General features: G+C 39.9%; 1 protein-coding gene across 5 annotated transcripts in view; it reads left to right on the plus strand.

The window, feature by feature from the left end:
• LOC122563792 (ephrin type-A receptor 5-like) overlaps positions 1 to 21,584 on the plus strand; it is a 332,189-nt gene that overhangs the window by 234,283 nt on the left and 76,322 nt on the right. For all 5 annotated transcript variants that reach the window (XM_043718006.2, XM_043718007.2, XM_087995269.1 and 2 more), the window contains exons 6-8: positions 7,338 to 7,462; positions 10,037 to 10,196; positions 13,155 to 13,257. In XM_043718006.2, coding sequence (XP_043573941.1) covers positions 7,338 to 7,462; positions 10,037 to 10,196; positions 13,155 to 13,257 — 388 coding nt within the window. The remainder of the gene's footprint in view (positions 1 to 7,337; positions 7,463 to 10,036; positions 10,197 to 13,154; positions 13,258 to 21,584) is intronic.

Genomic DNA, 21,584 nt, shown 5'->3' on the forward strand with positions numbered 1-21,584 from the left:
TGTCTGTGTGGAGTTTGCACATTCTCCCTGTGTCTGCATGGGTTTCCTCTGGGTGGTCCGGTTTCCTCCCACAATCTATAGATGTCAGGACAATTGGCCATGCTAAATTGCCCATAGTGTTAGGTGATTAGTCAGGGGTAAATATAGGGTAAGGGAATGGGTCTGGTTGGGTTACTCTTCGCAGGATCGGTGTGGACTTGTTGGGCCGAAGGGTCTGTTTCCATACTGTAGGGAATCTAATCTAATCAAAAAATGCTGCCAGACCTGCTGAGCATTTCCAGCAATTTCAGTTTTTTTGTTTCTGATTTGCAGCATCTGCAGTTCTTTCGGTTTTTATGCCAGATCATCCTGCTCAAGCAAACATTTTCAGACCACCATCCCAGCTGCTCCTCTGAGTGTTGCCCATCTGCAAACATTCTGCAACAAGCTCCACTGCTTGCTGTCACAGCCGTTTCCCTGCCTGAGTGACCAATCCCCAAACTTCTCTTGCATGTTTGTGCATTCAATCGCTTTCAAGAGATCTTTCAGTTGTATGATCCCAGAACTCAATTCCAGCCTGGTTCAATCTTACTGTGTGTTTCGGGCTTTAAAATGGAAAGAAACAGATTTTTGAGAGACACGGATGGAGAAGGAGCCAATGCTCAGGAGAGATGGAACAGAAGTTTCATGAAAGGAGCAAGTTATCTTCTTCAGGAAGGATTTATCTTAATCTAACATTGTAAAATTTTATTGAAGAGAGTGCAACTTTCCCAAATCAAGGTTCACAGCTGAAGATTGTGCAATGCCATTTCCAAGATACAAACAACTGAAATATAAATCTGCTTGTAAAGATCACTAATATTTACTGTTCAGGTGCAATGCTGTTATTTAGTGCCACTTTAGAATCAACAATGTATAGAATGTTGGACCATTCCTTGTGACTTTTACAGGGATATTCTGTGTTTTCTTTATATCAGGTGAAAAGGGAATAAGTCACACGCCAAACTCAGATGAAATATACCTTGAATCGAAAACCATAACCCCACACCTTAAAGTACAGAGCTAACAATTCTTAATCAAAGCTTTCATTGACTGATTACAATTAGTAGCTATCAATCTCTAACTGAATTAGGTGGTCCTTGAAGCTATTTTGATTTTAACGCTCTGAGCCTACCAAATAAATACATTCACAGAGGGAGCTATGTTGTGCTTTTTTTAATCATGTGTTCAATCATGTAATAGTCAGTTTTACTGTTTATGTTGTTCATTGGTTGCAATGAAATAAAGAGATTACATATTTTGTATTTAGATTGTTAGTCTGGATTATAACTGTCTGATTTCATGGTGGATTGAAAGCAGTTGGGCAGATTTAATCTGGACACCCAGCCAATATTGTCAGCAATCACTCGCTAACGAGTATGATTGTCCACTGTCCCTCAGCAGAATTAGAATAAATCAGATTTTCTGTTCCATCTCTCCTGAGCATTGGCTCCTTCTCCATCTGTAATTCTCAAAACCTGTTTCATTCCATTTTCAAGCCCAAAACACAGTAAATTTGAACCAGGCTGAAATTGAGTTCTGGGATCATACAACCGAAAGATCTCTTGAAAGTGACTGAATGCACAGACATGCAAGAGAAGTTTGGGGTTTGGTCACTCAGGCAGGGAAGCAGCTGTGACAGCTAGCAGTGGAGCTTGTTGCAAAATGTTTGCAGATGGGCAACACTCAGAGAAGCAGCTGGGATAGTGGTCTGAAAATGTTTGCTTGAGCAGGAAGATCTGGCATAAAAACCGAAAGAACTGCGGATGCTGCAAATCAGAAACAAAAAAACTGAAATTGCTAGAAAAGCTCAGCAGATCTGGCAGCATCTGTGGAGAGAAAAAAATGTCAAGGTTTAGGGTCCAGTGATCCTTCCTCAGAACGAGTCCTGGTTTCTTTCCACACTTGATGCCAGACCTGCTCAGCTTTTCCAACAATTTCTGTTTATGTTTGTGAAAGATCTGGCACCCAGCGTATGGGAGCACACGTTAGAATTTGGCCATGTGGGATCGAAAAGAGAAAGGTTGCCCAGAGAAAAAAAAAGGGGTGTGCTAATGGTGCGAAAAGAGAAATGGATTCCTGAGTCAATGACGGACATGAAAAAGAGGAGATGGGTCCACTCTGCTGCTAACTTGACAAAAGAAAACACAACAAGCATGGGCATTGTAATTAAGGGGTGGGTGGGGGGGGGGAGTTATGCTGTGAAGTTGGGTGAACTCCATGCTCAGTCCCAGGGGATGTGAAGTGCCTACGCGGAAGTTGGCATGCTGTTCTTCCAGCTTCACTGGAACATTTCTCAATGCTTCAAACTCCTTGTATTAACCTGGAGTGTCCAGTTGCTTTCTCAAACAGAGCAGGTTTATGATTGGTGCCATTTTATTAACTTTCTCAAGAAGTATAATTTTTGAAAAGAATATAGAGGGGGGAAGAAAAAATAATCATAATAAATAATATTAATCACAAAGTAATATAAACAGTAATTAAATGATGCAAACCAAACCTCAGGTGATAACAGCAATTTTATTTTAAACTCGTGGTATTATGTTCACTACATCTTAGAATGACTATTGTCCAATTCATTCTCATTTGGAACAAGCTTTGAACTTGACGGATGCTTGGTCTGCAAATGCCTGTTAAGGTCCTGAACAGCACTGTCTGGCAACTTTGCGGTTTCCGTCTTGGTCAATGCTGAATTTGCTGATCTCCGCTATTCACTATTAAAGAAGGAATGGTGGAATAAGTCAAGTGGTATTCTGCTCTGAATTAGAGAACTACTCGAGCAAGATTATCCAATTTTACTTGCAGGCAGCGACATTTATATTCTTTTACATGTTCAAGGGGCGAATGATCATATTTCGGAACAATGAGAATTGAAATGGTGTGAATGCGTTAAGCTTGAATTTCAAGATAGATGTTGAGGTATGAAGAAAACAATTAATTTGTGAGCAATAAAATGTCAAACAATAATTTTCTTTCTTTAAAATTAACAAGTGATAAAGAATCCTAATAATATTGCTTTGAGATTTAATAAAGATTTAATAGAGAGATTTAAGAGAGATTTAATAAAGCATTTTTGATTGGAAAATAGAGCTAAGGAGAATCAACTAGGCCCTCAGTTTTGGTAACCAGGAAAGAGGAAAGGTTGGGGGGATGCAGAACTATCTCCAATACTGTTTGGTAGTGTAGTCAGTGAGCTGGCCTTGGCAAATATCAGAGTACAGGAATGAACTTTAGGAGTTGGTGCCTTCAGCCTGTGATTCCTCCTCTCCCAGTCTAGTGTGTTATTAGATTTATGTGGAGGAATGTGTGTGCGTGTGTCCAGTCTTAGAGCTCATACTGTCTTCCATTCCCCCCATCTCACTCCCTATTTCTCTCTTTCTCCCCCTCCTCTCTTTCTTTCACTCTTTCTTCTACTCTCTCTCTCATTTTCTTCTTTTCTCTCTCACTCTTGATTTGCCTCCTTCCTCTCTCTCACACACACTTTCTTCCTCTTCTTTCCCTCACTATTTTTCTCACTAACCTTCTCTCTTGCTTCCTGACTACACCTGAGTCTGGGTGTCCACTCAGCCCTCTTGGTTGGGGTTAACACCGATATAGAAGGATGAGGACCATGTGTCCCGACAGTTCCTCAAACAGCAACATGGATGTTTCTCCCACATCCCCACTCAATAGGTAGCGCACAGTCTCTTGTGAAGTGTCTTCTTTAAACTTCTCCTCATCATTATTACTCCTGTATTCAAGCCTCAGGCTGAATGAAACCGCTCCCATTCACACTGCTTTCTGTTCAAATCACAGAATGTTTCTCTCCCAAATTTGTCATTGATAGATCTGTAATCCTATCAGCAGAGGGAAAGAAATGGCTTATCATTGGAAGAGTAACTCCTTGCAGAATCTCTCACTTCTACTTTCTTGTATTTTGCACACTGGCTGCATGGGCTGGATAGTGACTCACAATGGTCAGGATTCTGGCCTATAGACCAGTCAGTGGACAATCCGGTTCTCAAAGAGCGCACGGAAGTTTGAGTCAGGTTCAGCTGGAATTTCAGTGATAGGTCAGCCTGCCATTACTCAATACCTCAGGCACACTCCGCGGTAATAGTCATTCATGGGAACATACTGATGACTGGACAATATTCCAGCAAGATCCACTACATTGAGATATGTTGAGATTTACAGAAAATAAAAGTACACTCATTTATGATTGGTTTTCATAGACTGCTCAGCAGAACATTGATTTCAGACAGATTATTTACAATACACAAATATTTCTGTTACTTGTCCTGCAGGTTCATGCTGCGATACAATTCTTTTGAATATTGACTATCCTTTGGTACACTACACAGATGCTGTTTGTTCACACTAGCCCAAATCAGCTGGATATTCAGTCGCGTGTGTGGGAGATTGCAGCTAAGTTTCTGGCTGTCATCACAACTCACTGCGGTAGCATGCTGGAAATCAAGCTATTGCCAGAGCCATCACAGAAATTAAAAATTTTCCAAAATGTACATAGGATTCCTTTTAGAACAAGCATAGACCAGATTAACAACATCTATTACCAATTACAAGTAATTAGATTCCAGCTCCAGCCACTCTGCTAATTTAAACTCTAATCTCCACAAAATTCCTTTTATGCAGAAAGAAAAGAACACATGAGTTATGGATAGAGAGAAAAAGAAAACTGGGAAAGCATGTCAGTGATTCCTTTTCACTAGGATATCCGAGATGATACCTATGATTCTTGTGCTGGTCAGAATGTTGCTTCTCAGTCTTCCTTTGCAATTTCTTCCACTGGTTTGCAAGAGGCATAGGCTATTTAGTTCACTCATAAAAGATCTCTGGCTTATTAGTTAAAACTCACAGCTTATAACAACTGCTGATGGAAAAGATAAACTGCTTTGCCTAAGTTTTAAGGCATTTCTGCAAAGAATAAGGAGCAAGCTCCGAGGCTTGTGGTGGTCCAAAGGCTTCTTTCTGTCTTGTTCACAGCCCTAAGCTGTTTGGTTACCTGAGAGACAATTAATAGTTGGTTGCTGGGCAGTATGTTTTTGTCATCAATATCCTGTCACTAATCATAGAGTCATCCAGCATGGAAACAAACCCTTCGATCCACACAGTCCAAGACAACCATAATCCCAAACCAACTCATTCTACTTGCCTGCATTTGGCCCATCTCCGTCCAAACATTTCTCATTCATGTACTTATCCAAATACCTTTTAAACATTGCACTTGTATCCATATCCACCACTTCCTCTCAATGTTCATTCCACACATGAACTACTCTCTGTGTTTAAAAAAAGGCTCTCGTGTTTTTTTAAATCTGTTTTATCTCACCTTAAAAAATATGGCCCCCACCTGAAGGAAAAGACACCTGCCATTCATCTTGTCTGTACCCCTCATGATTTTACAAACCTATTTAAGGTCAGCCCCCCCATCCTTTTAGGAAAAAGGTCCCAGCCTCTCCTAATAACTCAAATCCTCCATTCCTGGCAACATCCTGGAAATCTCTTCTGAACCCTCTGCAGCTTATTAATACCCTTCCCGTAACAGGCCACAAACCAATCTGCTACTTGTTCCCACTCAAAGCTCTATTTGTAAACAACTCTTCAGTTCTAGCTCATGTACAAACTGTACTTCGCTTTTTGGTTCATAAGTAACTGATAAGTAAATGATACTGCAATGAGTGTCAGATTACTTACTTTAAAATATACAATATTCCTCCAGCCATCCTGTTTTTTTTTAATTCCCTTTTTTCATTTCAGCCCACAGAACAGAGAAATAAAAATCAGTCTACATTGTCATCACTTGATATTTATTTCCAGCAGAAATCAATAGGCAGTGAACAGGAGTAAGTCACAAGCTAATTTCTGAGCCTTACATAAATGTTGACGTAGACAAGTAGGAGGCTAGAAGAGCTCAGCAAACCAGGCAGCATCAGGAGGTGGAGATGTCAATGTTTCCTGAAGAAGGGTTACACCTGAAACGTCAACTTCGCCACCTCCTGATGCTGCCTGGCTTGCTGTGTTCTTCCAGCCTCCTGCCTGTCTGTCTTGGATTCCAGCATCTGCAGTTTTTTTTGTCATATTAATCTTGAGGCTATTCCCAAGACCAAGTCAAAACCTTATTGCTCATACAGCTTAATACTTCATGAATACATTCATATACTGAACTGATGGTTTGTGCAAGATTAGCCCAGTTTGCTTTGTGTGGCTGAAGTTGAAGAGGCAAAATGTATGTGCAGTTTGTGACTTAGCTTGTGACTTACTCCTGTTCACTGCCTATCGATTTCTGCTGGAAATAAATATCAAGTGATGACAGTGTAGACTGATTTTTATTTCTCTGTACTGTGGGCTGAAATGAAAAAAGGGAATTAAAAATGAAAGTTGCAGTTTCATAGCAGAATTCAGTCTATTCACCAGGAGAGAAGAAAAATATTTTCACGTTGGTGTTATTCTTTTGTGAAATAGTTTGCATTAAGCAAACAGTTTTAAAAAAAAAAAATTTGTGGAGCATGGGCATCATTGGCTAGCCAGCATTTATTGCCCATCGTTAGTTAGCCTTGAGAAGGTGGTGTGTTGATGTATTTGAAATATACTGGCCGGTATCACAGAGGCCGGTATCACAGAGGCTGGTCAAGTCACCCTTTATGGACACATGCCAACTCTGAGTGAACAGAACCCCTGACACTCCTGTTTATACCTATCGGCCAGGACTCCCTGACTGGACCAGGTTAACAACCCCAATCAGGGAATTCATATTTGATGAGATCTATTTGGCCGACGTCATTCCAATCACTATGGTATTCACAAAGCTTTGTAATAATAATGAGTTTTCACTTTAGTCTCGTGTGAGACCAAACATTTAACTTCTTTGATTATAGCCCATGAAACAAAGATGTTTATTCAAATTAAAAATGCCCTGTTTATATTGGGATGAACTTTGCATTCAATAGGGTAAAGGTTACAAGCCGGTGTATGGGGCAGTTTAGTTCACATTTTGATATTTATGTGTTGATCAATGTTGTGGGAATTCTGATGCTGCATCCAAACTACGCTACCTTATCACAGGGCATACCAGAAAGAACTGCCGCGATGTAATTTTTATGTTTTGGAATTTATTTACAATCTTTTCTATGTGATAAAAGCTGCAGATTATTTTTGTTCTGTTCATCTTAGGGAACAGCATGTCAATGCTCCTTTGATTTAATATACTGTTTATCTGAAGACAGAAGATGCTGAATTGAAAACCAAGCAAGAGGCAAATTTATTTTGTTCTCAATGTTGGGTTAATAATGTGGCTTCTATTACTTTTGTTTTCATAGCACCTTCACCGATCACTGTTGTGAAAAAGAAGATGGTCACAAAAAACAGCATTTCCTTGACCTGGCAGGAGCCAAACCGACCCAATGGCATCATACTGGAATATGAGATCAAGTATTTTGAAAAGGTATGAACAAACTAGTCAAAAGGAAACAGTGTTCATTGCTTCTATTGTATTTCTGTGTAATTTCCTGTTCAGTGATAAATATTGGTATAGATTTTTTGATAAACACTGTTGTTGGTACAGCAATTGATAATCACTGATACTGGGTCAGTGATTTATAACCATTGTCATTGAATGGTTGGTTCACAAGCATGCTTATAAATAAATTGGTTTATGAGCACTGACATAAATTCTGATACCAATAATGTCACATGAGTAGGATGATTGGAATGTATTTTTTTTTCATTTCTTAGTAATTAAAATGTCCCAGCAAAGGAACTATAATTTTGCTATTTTACCAGATGAGTATTGCCTGGTACCCTTGTAGTATTTGCCACCTCTACCAGTATGTGGTACTGGGTAAGGGATGTTTGAGGTAGTTCACTGTTAACAATCCTCCATTGACTTTGCTTTGTTTGGGCTCATCTAGGGATCAGATGGAGGATATATCTTAGCAGACTGCATACTGAAGATTCACTGTTCATAGACAACAAGGTTTACTGCATGACAGCAATAACTGTAAATACATTTGATCAGGTGTAATTACTTGAACTTGAGAGGGCTGGTACACTTCTATCTGTTCCTTCTAAATGCCAGTGTAGAACTCCTTGCCTCCACCCACAGATCACATAGTGACTTTAGTAGAATGGGTGGAGCCAGCCACATGAATATTGACCCCTTCAGAACCACTACTACATTATACAATAGCAATTTAAATATATATTAAATAGCTTCTACTGTTTCTGGCTCATTTTATGAATAAAGAATAAAATCTCTTGCCAAACTGTCAAGTAGAGCAATGTCAGAAAAAGCTCAAATTTCTGATATATTGTGAACATGAGCAATAATTCAGGATCTGAACAATGTCAGCTGATTACTTTTGCATCATCCTTTCTTACTAAAATGATCCTTGTTCTTTTTCATTTTCAAAAGTTGAACAGACCCTGAAGTTAATGGATGTGATATTTATGGACAGGGAGGGCAAACGTGGCCAGGAACGTGTGGAGGCCAAAGGAGGGGCCTCAATTAATTTATTCTTCCCATCCTGCAATGGTAGCTCATTAAATTGACACTCAGGCCAGCAGCAGGCGATGTTAACCAGGATATCTGAAGGCCAATCCTGATCAGTCATCAAGGATTAAAGCTGGAGTTCATGGCTAGCAAAAAGACGTAATTTATGGAGCCTGGGGGGTAGAACAGAAATCAGGCCTCACAGCAGAGAGTAGACAGGGGCCAGCAGGATTGGGGTCAGAGGTTTGCTATGGGGAAAAAACAACTTTTGATTAGGCAGAAAGCCAGAGATTGGATTTCACCATAGTCATGACATCGAAAAGATAATTACAGATGTAACAAAATGAGTATTAAGGCTATCTTTTGCAGTGATTAGGTTAAAGTGTCTCTTAAGGTGCCAGAGCAAAGACTCTTGCTGCTGACAGTCCATAAGAAATGCTGCAAAATGGCACTTATTGAGCCAGTGACTTTCAGCATACTGTTATTTTTAGGATTTGGGGAAATTTAAGTGATAGCTATTGAATTTTAATCTTGATCACTGATGTTAATCAATTAATACAAGAACAGCCCCTCCAAACCACAAAACTCATTATTAAGAAAATGGCAGCAAGAGTGTTTGCAGACAAATTCCTTGTTTAATTTTTTTTGCTGGAACTGCAAGTTCATCAATTTCCTATTCTGTGTGAGATATGGGGTGAGGGTGCAGTAATTTAACATTGAGCCCATTGACTTCGTTTATGGGAAAATGCAAGCCTATCTTATAATGGTTGCTGCAGTTAAAAAATAAAATCGATTCTCCAACCTTGCATTTGTATTGATCTTGCAAACAGCTGCTTCCTGATTAACAATGTGCATATTCTACTTAAATTATGTCATTAATCAGTAAACAATAATTACTCATTAAACAAGAAGGTGCAGTGAGTTAAAATCCCATTCTCCCATAGGCTTGGTAAAAAATCTATTTACCAATGGGGCAAAAATTTTCTTTACATGCCAGCTGTCAAATTGCTAGTCATGCTCCCTACGTTTATTTGTTTATAACCATCAGTAAAGAATTGGTTCCTATTTCATTAAAGGAGTTTTTGTTCCTCATGTGGTTCTGCTGTACTGACCTGAAAAATATGTATGTTGCTTCTCCATGAGCTTAAAGTTAATATTTACATTTCTGAAGAGAATGTGGAATTAAGGTGATTGACGAAACAATCAGTGGTAACATTTTTTGTTTATGATATATGTTCCATAAGGGTTTGTGGGGGGTGAACAGAAAAAATAAAGGGAACATTTTGCAGAAGCCAAATGTTGCCTTCAATGTAAAAATATTTTGTCATTATTACATGGCTACTGGATTCCAAGTAGAATTTTATTCTTAAATGATGCTGAGAAATGGCAGTCAGTGAAGATAAAAATTGGGACCCTTTACTGATGGACTAATTAGAGAAACATTTAACTAACAATCAACAAGTTTTAACAACTGTGTGAAATGACGGGCAAGATACTCACTCACTTTTGTATTCTATTATCTCAAAGGCCCAGGAGACTAGCTACACTATCATTAAATCCAAAGAGACTGAGATTACTGTCGATGGCCTGAAACCCACCACAGTATACATCTTCCAGATACGTGCTCGCACAGCAGCAGGATACGGGGGATACAGTCGTAAATTTGAATTTGAAACCAGTCCAGTCTGTAAGTCATTTTATTTGCTGTCATTCCTGACAGTTGCTAAGAAAGTTTCTGCAAATCAGTGAAGAATGTGAGCATTTGCCAGCCTTGCCTTTGCAGTTACACATTCTTTCAGGGAATCTATAAATTAAAGTGTCAGTCATTTTATGTGCAGCTTGACAGAGCCCAGGTGCAAAGATTAAAAATGCAATCTGAGCAAATAATCACTTTAAATACCACATTAGGAATCTGATGCAAGAGGAATGATGGTAATAAATATGCATAGCAACCGAGACTAGGAGGTATTTCCATCAAGAAGTGAGAAATGGAGCTATTTGTGAAAGGTTCCAGTCAATTTGTGTGTTTGCACAGTTGAGATACATCAAGACCAAGTCATGCAAAAACAATTAAACACACCAGTTCCTTTGAGAATGTGAAATTTCCCCTCTTAGCCATCTATTTTTGAGGAGTAGTGAGGGTGCAGAGGAAGATCTTGAGATCAATTTTCTCACTGGCTTCAGAATCAAATGGAGCTCCCTGGCCTCATACTTACTGGCATTGCTCCTGCCTGCATGGTCTTCTTGGAGACTGCCTTGTAACTGGATCCCTCCTGTTTGCTGTTCCATTAAAGGACCAGGAGATTTGGGTGCTGTTGAGATAGGTCAGAAAATGCAAAGCCACCTTAATGTAAAAGTGCCCTTGAAAGCACTTAGATGTCCAAGTTTTAGGGCTAAAGCTATTGGGCTCAAATGGTCCTCCACCCTCTGGGATGCACTGCTGAAGTGCCCTGATTTGGCTTGGCCCGATTTTCCTGCCTCTTCCCAATTTCAAGCTCACCATAATGGGGAAAACTCAGCCTCTAGCTTCAGTCTCAGCAAGTGTGCTCTTATCCAAGTAAACTACAGTAAGTGAGCAATTTAAGGGCAGCATGATGGCTCAGTGGTCACCACTGCTGCTTTCATAGCACCAGGGATCCAGGTTTGATTCCAGGCTCAGGTGACTGTCTGTGTGGAGTTTGAATATTCTCCCTGTGTCCGAGTGGCTTTCCACTGGTGCTCCAACTTTCTCCCACAGTCCAAAGATATGCAGGTCAGATGGATTGGCCATGCTCAATTGCCCCGTGGTGTCTAAGGATGTGTAGGCTAGGTGGATTAGCCATGGTAAATGCAAGGTTGTGGGGAGATGAGTCTCGATGGGATGCTTTTCAGAGCATTGGTTAAGATCCGATGGGCAGAATGGACTCTATTTGCACTCTTGGGATTCTGTGATTGTTATGGGGCCAAATTTCCCATAGTTTTGAGATTTTTAGATGTCAGTAGTAGAGAATGTTCCAAGGTCAGAGCTATTGTGGGGCAGTTTGGAGTGGCCACTTGCACGACAAAATTGATTCATTTCATTACTTTTCAAGTTTTTGTGGAACTTCTTTCAATGATTTTCAGTGTTTGTGAGATGAGTTTATACCGACTGGAATTGAGAAAAATGACAGTGACCACAGTTTGAAAAGACAGGGCTTCCTATTTGAGATGGAAATTTCTTCTTTGAGGTGGAATTTCTTCTTTTGAGAGGGTTGTTAATTTTTAGAATTCTTTTCCCCAAAGAAAGGTAGAGGTTCGGTGAGTGAATATATTCAAGACTGACAGAATTAGCTTTTGAACTGTGAAAGGTTGAGGCTTATTTGGTGACGGATGGGAGGAGACAGTGGCAGGAAAATAAAGGTGAAACCTCAATTTATATCAGCGATCATCTTATTGAATGGTGGGAACATTCAATGATGCTTGAAGGACCAAGGGGGACCTATTCTGGCTGCTGTTTCTTATGTCTCTATGTGTTAATATGATATAGTAAGGTGGCATAGTGGCTCAGTGGTTAGCACTGCTGCCTCACAGCACCAGAGCCTCAGTTTCGATTCTAGCCTTGGGTGACTGACTGTATGGAGTTTGCACATTCTCCCCGTGTCTGCATGGGTTTCCTCCAGGTGCCCCAGTTTCCTCCCACAGTCCGAAGATGTGCAGGTCAGGTAAATTGGCCATGTTAAATTGCCCATAATGTTACGTGCATTAATCAGAGGGAAATGGGACTGGGTGAGTTACTCTTTGGAGAGTCGGCAGGGACTGATTGGGGCGAAGGGCTTGTCTCCGCACTGTAGGGAATCTAATCTAACTGGATGAGTGCAGTTTCAACAATTTTCATGAAACTCAACATTATGCAAGAAAAAATCAGCTTACTTGATTGGCAACCATTTACCACTTTAAATATTAATACCCATCACAATTGGTGTGCACAGCTGTAAGTTGTACCATCTGTAAGACACAGGGTAGCAATCGTCAATACTTCTTTGATAGCACCTGCCCTCAAAACTCCATCCTCGACCATCTGTCAAAAGGTTCCCAACACCAGAATAACCTTACACCGTAGCTCACATCTCCTCCAGTAACAGCCCAATTGCCTGAAAAACTGCAAGGGTCTGAAATGGCCATTCCCATAATAGAGTAACCAGTTACATGGAAGGTTTTAACAGACAGCCTTAATAATAATGGAATATGACAGGAATAGAAGCAGGAATCTTGGAAGTGGGTCCCTCCTATCTCTTTTCCTCAACACCTAATGCATGACAAATCTGTGTCAATATGGCCAAACCCAACCAAAATGCAATGATGGGATTTTCCAGAATGTTGGATGAAGCTTTCTAGGGAAATTATGTTAAAATGTTACTTTTTAAAAAGTTATTCAGATTTTATTAGAAACTTACAGAATTTACATTTAAAAAAAATGCAGTATACATGCAAATTCCATGAAACAACACTCTGGTCATCTACTCAGTTCCAATGTTCACAGTGGAATCATTCAGTATTGTCAAGTCGAATATGTTTCTGGCTGTCTGGCCATAAAGATTTTTATTAAAAGGTATCTCTTAACAACTCTCAGCATGTCAGGATAGTTTCTTTCTGCATTTGTGAAATTTGTGTTTTCTTTTGTTTACAGCTTTACCCGCCAGTGCTCAGAGTCAGGTGCCAATCATTGCAGTCTCCGTAGCAGTGGGTATGATCCTATTGGCAGTCGTATCTGGCCTGTTACTTAGTGGAAGGTATGAAGAATATATTATCCTAGTAATATCTAGTGAAAAATAAATCAGTTGTTGCAAGTAAAACTTTAAATTACCAAAAATATTTATGTTGTTCAAGTATATTTAACAGATAATTCCGCCCACCAACAAAAAGTTTATTCGGAGCTGGGGAGAAAGTATCAGTGTCAAGTTTAATTGGCTTTTGCATGTTTGCTCATAAAGTCAGCACGCTGGAACTTTTATGGCTGAATCCTGAATGTGCATTTATTTCCAACTCATTATGACTGCATCGCGATTACTGACCTGATTGAAGACCTTCAGTTTGTGTGTTAACTTATGTTGTGGCAAGTTCATCATCATAAGCTGAAGTGGACAATAATGGTGTTAAGGTCCTTAGATCCGATGTCTTTATAACAACCAAGGCTAACTTGGAAATAAAACACAATATGTACTTATTGGCCAGTAACATCTGTCGTTGATATAAAATCATAGAATCCCTACAATGTGGAAGCAGGCCATTTGGCCCATTGAACGCACACCTCCCCTCTGAAAAGGATCCCGCCCAGACTACCCGATCCTTGCATTTCCCATGGCTAATCCATCTAGCCCACATATCCCTGGACACTACAGGCAATTTAGCATAGCCAGTCCACCTAACTTGCACATCTTTGGAGGAGACCGGAGCACTCTAAGGAAACTCACACAGTCACAGCAAGAACATGCAAACTCCCACAGATAGTTGCTCGAAGGTGGAATCAAATCCAGGTCCCTGGTGCATTGAGGCAACAGTGCTAATCACTGAGCTACTCTGCTGCCCCACGTGGCATGTTTTATTTTGCCATGCTGAATCTGAGAGACTGCATAAGTTACTGAATTCCAATAGGATTTCTTTTGTACATTGGTTCAACTGGACTGGATTCTGGTCACCTGGATTCCTTTCGAGGTAACTAAGGGAGGTTTTCTTTTGGACCATTCATCAGTTTGAGTACTTTGTAGGGAAATGTGCTTATGTCCCATTTTAGTGGAAAAGGAAGAACACTGCAAAATAGAGGAAAGGTGAGTGAGGCATACCCTACAATAAATTACAAGCCCTGGATACTGCTACCATCCAAAACTATCTGCTAATGAAGAATTCTGGGGAGACAACCGAAGTAGCTTTGGAGGCAAAAACAGCATGGAAGACTATTCCATGCAAAACCTGTCAGTGTCAGCTGTAAAGGCCATCAGAACTCCTCAAATGTGAATTGAATGAAGAACAACACAGGAGTATTTACATTGAAGTAGGTGCTACTAAGGAAGTATTTGCTCCCAGTTTTGCTGAGCCACCTGTAATTAACATGAAACTCCTCCTGTTATTTAGTAAGCCAAATAAAGTCTGAGTCGCAGAAAATTTCACAATATAGTCTTAATTCACACAGTTATAAGCCTGTGCTCAATCAGTGATGACCCTCATGTCGAAGGCTTGTCCATCGTATTAAACTAAAGCTGCAGATAAAATCCTGAAACTGATTCATATTGCTGGATTGTCATTCATCCACTACAAGGTGCAATGCGTGCCTAAGTCAGGCCACTTTTTGATGACATGTTAATGATTCTTGTTCCAACCACCATGTTCATGTTATTTGTCCCACCCAGAATCAGCGTTACATGAAAGAAGGTGGATGTATGCTAAGATAGACAGATTATAAGGACCACCACATCAACTGGAATATCAGCGTGGTTGTCAAGACTATTACTTTCTTAGATATCACCATGCATACCATTTCATCCCCTTACATGTCCCCTCCATTATCCTCATGCGCCTCCATTTCCCATACACCCTTCAAAACTACTTGCCTAACATTCACTATATATAGAACTTATGAACCCATTAGGAATACAGTACTGGGAAATCTTTGAGATGTTTATGAAATCAACAAAATAAACAAACATCTGTTCAGACTACACTTAAAAAATTACACTCCTCCTAGGACCTCAAAACTGTCAAAGAAACACTATTATTTAAGCTCCACTTGAATAAATCTCAAACCACTTGAATACTCAGAAATCTATTACAATAAGCAAATAGCTGTTGAGATAATGCAACACACTGTTGGGATAATGCAAAGTGGCAGATCTTCACAGATGCTGCCTTTTATTGATTACTTACTGCTGTTGAAATGTTTTGATCTCAGATGTGCCTCAGTGTTAGCAGTTTCACCTCCGTAAAGACTATCATTTTATTTTCTGCACATCTGATTGGACTGAAATGAAAAAGGGACAGTTTCAAAGCAAGGAATATGGAAGAACTTGCTGCAATTTTAAAACACGTTATAATGAGTTTCATTGCTTTGGAAACAGTGTGCAAAGATGTAAATAGACGGCCCACTACACATGCGCGCGTGTTTATGTATGTAGAGTAAGATTTGGCATGCAACAAGTAGCTGATTGGTTTGTGCAAATATGTTCTACATGGATGTCAAAGGTCATCAACCTGATGTTAACTCTCTCATTGGTTCTTGGGGAGCTTGTGGGTGTAAATGATACAGTGAAAAGCCTGTACATGTCTGGAAGGGCAGATTAAAGTGTCTCCCTCTCCCTCCAAAATACGTGGAAAGGAATACCTGGTTATTTTTTTCACACTAGCAACTTGCGGCCTTTAATCAACAACAACAACATGTTACACTTGTGTACCAGTCGCGTATGCCTCCTGCAAAAAAAAAGTGACAATCTGGACAAAAGAGATTGAAGAATGAACATTCTAGCAAGCAAAAGGAACATCTCAGAGAATACAATGAGCTGGTGCTATTGAACTGTGGTTCCTACAGTTTCTTTCAATCTAACTGTAAATCAAATGAATTTTTTGTTTGTCTGTGCCTCAGTGGGTGAGAGTAAAGGGGTCTGAAAGGATAAGTACTTGAGTGGGGGGGGGGGGGTGGGAAAGAGAGGATAAGTAGTGGAGTCAGCTTGGGTTTTACTAGCAATTCCTTCAGAGCTGACAGTAGTTGTCAGCTGATGTTTAGTAGCAAAGGCAAGACTCCTACAGATTGAAACTTTGGAATTTTGCTTCAGCTAAGTCTTAAAACAGAGCTTCCATTGGAGATGGAGATTGAGGATTCTGACAACCCAGCCAACACCCTCTCTCAAATCTTAATCTGAGAAAAGTTCAACAGCAAAGCATTGTCTGAAAGGATAATGAACTAGACTAGTTGATTTTAAAAAACCCAGAAATTACTGGAAAAGCTCAGCAGGTCTGTCAGCATCTGTGGAGAGAAATGAGAGTTAACGTTTCGGGTCCAGTGACCCTTCCTCAGAACTAATTGATAATTGATGTTTTTCTGATGGTTGTTGCTGCTACATTGCACATGTGGAGGGATTTTGAAAGTGGTTTAGAGTTTTATCCAGTTGATTTCATATTTGTTGATAGCTCATAGCTGATTGCATGTGATTAGAATTTACTCATTTGTGATAAATAATAAATCTTAAGTTCTTTGCGTACTTTGATTAAACCATTAACTCTTGTGTGGCTGTAGGGTTAAGAACCATTACATTTTCCCAAGTGGGTCATAATATCTTTCAGTCAAAGACCCCAAGGTTGGGATCTGCAATGCCCCTGCACAGGCTGTTACTTTTACCACACAAGCCCAGTTAATGCCCTCTTAAAATTATTCTCAGCTGAAACTATCACATGATCAGCTGTGCTGTGGGTGGAATGGTGATTATCTTAGTCCTTTCAACAAAGGAAGTGTCCAATGTCCAGTTGACTTGTCTTACTGTTATTTGGGGAGAAAACAGGAGAATGGGATTGCAAACATTATCAGTCATGATTGAATGGTGGAGCAGACTCGATGGGCCAAATGGCACAGTATCTGCTCCTATGTCTTATGGTGCATAGTTATTGGAAATGGCCTGTGATGTTATTGGAAGAGTTTTGCTGACATTTCAGATTTACAAGCAAATGATTTTGGACCCTGATAAGGTGTTCAGAGGAATTATTTCACATGCTGGGAGAAAATCTGTTTCATAATCGAGGCTCAAGTTGCATTCCCACTTAGGCTGAAGCACAATTTGGAAATGGAGAACAGTAAGGGGAAGCAATGCAGAGGGAGAAGGAGGAGGGCTCACAATGAGCCAAGTGACTTCTTGGAGCACCTCTGCCCCCAGCAAGGAATCGTGCCTCAGGCACCTACATATCAACATGGAGGTATCCCTCCAATGTGCCACTTCCTCCCTGAAGCCACACAGCAGAGAGAGAACAATGCTGTCAGTGGTCAGCAAGGCCCCTGCTTCCCTCAGTTTATGCCAATGGATCCTTCCAGGGAGGAACGGACAGTATCAAATGTAATTTCACAGTTCACTGTCCTCATTCACCTTGTATCAACCATGCAAACCTACTGCAGCAATACTATCTAGGAACATTATCACAGGCAAAGACACACAGTAGACAAGGATGATTGGTTTCAACTTATATACAATATATCATGGTTCAATTTATAAATCTAATTCTGTATATTCTTTCATTATGGTCAATGAAGAAGGTGAGGTGAAGAATTTTGGATTATTGATGAATTGGTTACAATATCATATTTTTGAATTCATTTGTGGGATGTGGGTGTCGCTGGCTGACCAGTATTTATTGCCCATCCCTAGTTGCCCTTGCAAAGGTGGCATTGAGCTGCCTTCTTGAACGGCTGCACTCCACCCGATATGGATTGATCCACAAAGCCATTAGGGAGAGAATTCCAGGATTTTGACCCAGAGACTGTGAGGGAATGGCAATATATTTCCAGGTCAGTATAATGAGTGGCTTGGAGGGGAACTTGAATATGGTGGTGTTCCCATATATCTGCTGCCCTTGTCCTTCTAAATGGAAATGGTGATGGGTTTGGAAGATGCTGTCTGAGGATCTTTGGTGAATTTCTATAGTGCATTTTGTAGATACTACATAATGGTACTATTGAGCATTGGTGGTAGAGGGAATGGATGCTTGTGAATGTAGTGCCAATCAAGTGGACTGCTTTGTCCTGGATAGCGTCAAACGTTTTGAGTGCTGTTGGGTCTGCACTAATCCAGACAAGTAGGGAGTATTCCATCACACTCCTGACTTGTGTCTTAGTTACTCACCACAGTATTCCTAGCTTCTGACATGCTTTTGTAGCCACTGTGTATATGTGGTGAGTCCAATTGAGTTTCTGGTCAATGATAACCCCAGCATGTTGCTATTGGTGGATTCAGTGATGGTGACACCATTGAATGTCAAGGTGCAGTGGTTAGATTGTTTCTTATTGGTCGTGGTAATGGTCAATGTCTGGCATTTATGTGGTGTGAATGTTACTTGCCACTTGTCAGCCCAAACCTGGATATTATCCAGGTCTTGTTGCATTTGAACATGGACTGCTTCAGAATCTGAGGAATCGTGAATGGTGCTGAACATTGTAGAGCTTGTTCTGGTCTGCTTAGTCTCTCTTGGCACACTAGATTCCAAATCGAAGACCTATCTCTGCAACCATGTCTAGGAGTAATAGATATTGCAGAAGCCTTGAATCCAACAAAAGAAAGTTTTGTACCTGTTACATTACACACTGCAGAGCTTTGCAAATTGTAACAATCATGGAAAGCACAAGAAAATATGTAGAATTACAGTAACAACCAGTAAAAAAAATCAACTATCAATTAGCCTAGTTCATTATCCTTTTAGACAATGCTATTAGATGATGGTTTCTTTGCTGTAGAACTTTACTCGAATTATGACTTAAGAAACGATGTTGGTTAGAATATGAGAATCCTCAGACTCTATTTCCGGTGGAATCCACTACTTACCTGAAGTAAAATTCTTATGTTTCAATCGGTCTTGCACTGCTTGTAAGCATTAGTTTGCAGCTTACTGTCAGCTCTGTAGGGATGGCTGGTTGTCCCTAAACTCACTCCATTATCTATTCGCGCTCTCCTTACTTAAGCATCAATCCTATCACTCCTAGACCCTCTTACTCTCACCCATCCAGACCTAATTTTCCTTCCCCATTTTCTTTCCCATTTCTGACCACCAATTTCCCTCAGAAAACCAGCCAATTAAGTGCACGTTACAAATCCCATGGTGTTTTTTTGGTGAAAAATAGGGGAGTTTGCTTTGCTGCCCTATTCAATAAAGTTGCATTAGTCAAAAAAGTCACCCTGCATGGCAAACCAGCTGTCCAGCTACTTGAACTAACTGAACACTCCGCCCTCCACATCCCAATCCCCACTGCCATTCAATATTTATCTTTCAAACAGCAAGACTAAAAATGATTCTTTGGTAATTCATCACATTGCTGTTCATGGGACCAAGTCATATACAAATTGGCTGTTGTGTTTCCCACACTATACCAGCAGATACTATTCAAAAGCACCTAGCTGTCAATGAATCACTTCGGGGGCTTCTCAGGAAAGATACTACATAAAAACAGATCTTTCTCTTTTATAGCTACATTAGACATCTTAAAATGTTTATATATTAACAAATATAGGAACCTAAATCAGCTTGTCAACCTCATACACATGTGTTTTGAGGACATCCATGTTAGCACAGTCTACAGTGAGTACTAATTAAATTATTGAATTTGATACAAATTTCACATTCTGTATTGTTTATATGTTTTTATGCATTCAGATTATGCATTTTGCCTATTCTTAACCCAGGACATTTGTGAGAATCGATGTTTGTCAGATGTTTTACAACATCTCACGTACATTTTAATCTATTCACCTTGGTAAAAGTAATTGACTTAATCTTTAATGTAATGAATAATCATTTCTTACCATGTTATATTAGATTGTTTGACAATAAGTTAACCAGATTTTCATGTTCAGCTATCAAACATTGTAGGCTGTGCCGTTTTATCCCTTATCTTATATATGATAGAAGATTACTTATGCACTAATTGATTACCAAAATGTAACACATTTTTAATTAGTAAAATTTCAATTTTTAAATGTCCATTATTCTCAACAGTAATTAAGTTCTCGTGTTACTTCTTCATGAGTTGAACAAATCCATTAATACACTGAGTGAATGTGAAACTCTGTGGACAACTTGAATGTTCATCAACCTGGTCATTGTGAGCAGATCACTTAATTCATTGTAGACATAAAAACTTTACAAGTGAAAATTTAATTTCAATATGGAGCCACAAAAGTAATAAATATCTGTAACTGTGTTGATTTTAGGGAAACTGAACAAAATAGACTGCATAAACTGGACCTGTATTCTTTTGAGTTTTGAAGAATGAGGGTGGTCACATTAAAATGTACAAAATACCTTCAGGAATAGACAGAATAGATGCTGGAATGATCTTTCCTCTGGTTGGAGAATCTCAAGCCATGCAGCACAATCTAAAAATAAGGGGGATGCCATTTAGGACTGATTTGAGGAGGAATTCTTTATTCTCATACAGTGGTGAATCTTGGAAATTCACTGTCACAGTGAGCTTTGGAAGCTCAGACGTTGAGAATATTTAAAGTTGAGGTTGGTAAATTGCCAAACCTACCCTCCACCACCCCATCCCTATGACCCTGCATGTTCCTTTTTACCATGACCAGTCCACCTAACTTACACATCTTTGGACTGTGAGAGGAAACCAGGGCAACTGGAGGAAGACATGGGGAGAACGTGCAAACTCCATAAAGATAGTCACCCTAGGCTGGAATTGAATCCAGGTTCCTGGCACTGTGAGGCAGCAGTGCTAGCCACTGAGCCACTGTGCCGATGATCAAACATCAAGGATCAAAGGGAGCTTGGGTAAAAGGCATTGAAATGTTTGATAAACCAGAATCATTGTGAAATAGCAGAGTAGTATTGATTGGCTGAATGGTCTAATTCTGTTCCTATGTTCCTAAAACAATTGGAAGAACTATTCAAAAATATAGCTCACAAATAAAATGGTACCGTTAATTTTTATTTCTTTACAGATCTGGAAGCTTAAGGTGGATGATTTGTAAGTAGTTTTAGTGAATCATATAATCCCTACAGTGTACAAAGAGGCCATTTGGCCCATCAAGTCTGCACTGATCCTTCAAAGAGCACCTAGCCAGATCCAGCCCCCTACCCTATCCCCATAACCCTGCATTGCCATAGTTAATCCTGGGCTGTGAATCAGAAAACACTTAGAGGAAACCCACAGACATAGGGAGAATGTGCAAATTCCACACAGACTGTCACCCAAATCTGAATCGAAACCTGATCCCTAGTGCTATGAGGCAGCAGTGCTAACCACTGAGCCACCCTTACACTTGCAAATTTGAAATCTTTGCAATGGACAGTGCCCAGAAACATAAAGAGAGCTACTAATTAACCAAGATGGAATTTTGTTGCTACAGGATCAGGATGTATCTCA

The sequence above is a fragment of the Chiloscyllium plagiosum genome, unplaced genomic scaffold (genome assembly GCF_037043375.1).
Source record: "Chiloscyllium plagiosum isolate Xiang-an unplaced genomic scaffold, Cpla_swu_hap1 HiC_scaffold_2, whole genome shotgun sequence".
Lineage (NCBI taxonomy): Eukaryota > Metazoa > Chordata > Chondrichthyes > Orectolobiformes > Hemiscylliidae > Chiloscyllium > Chiloscyllium plagiosum.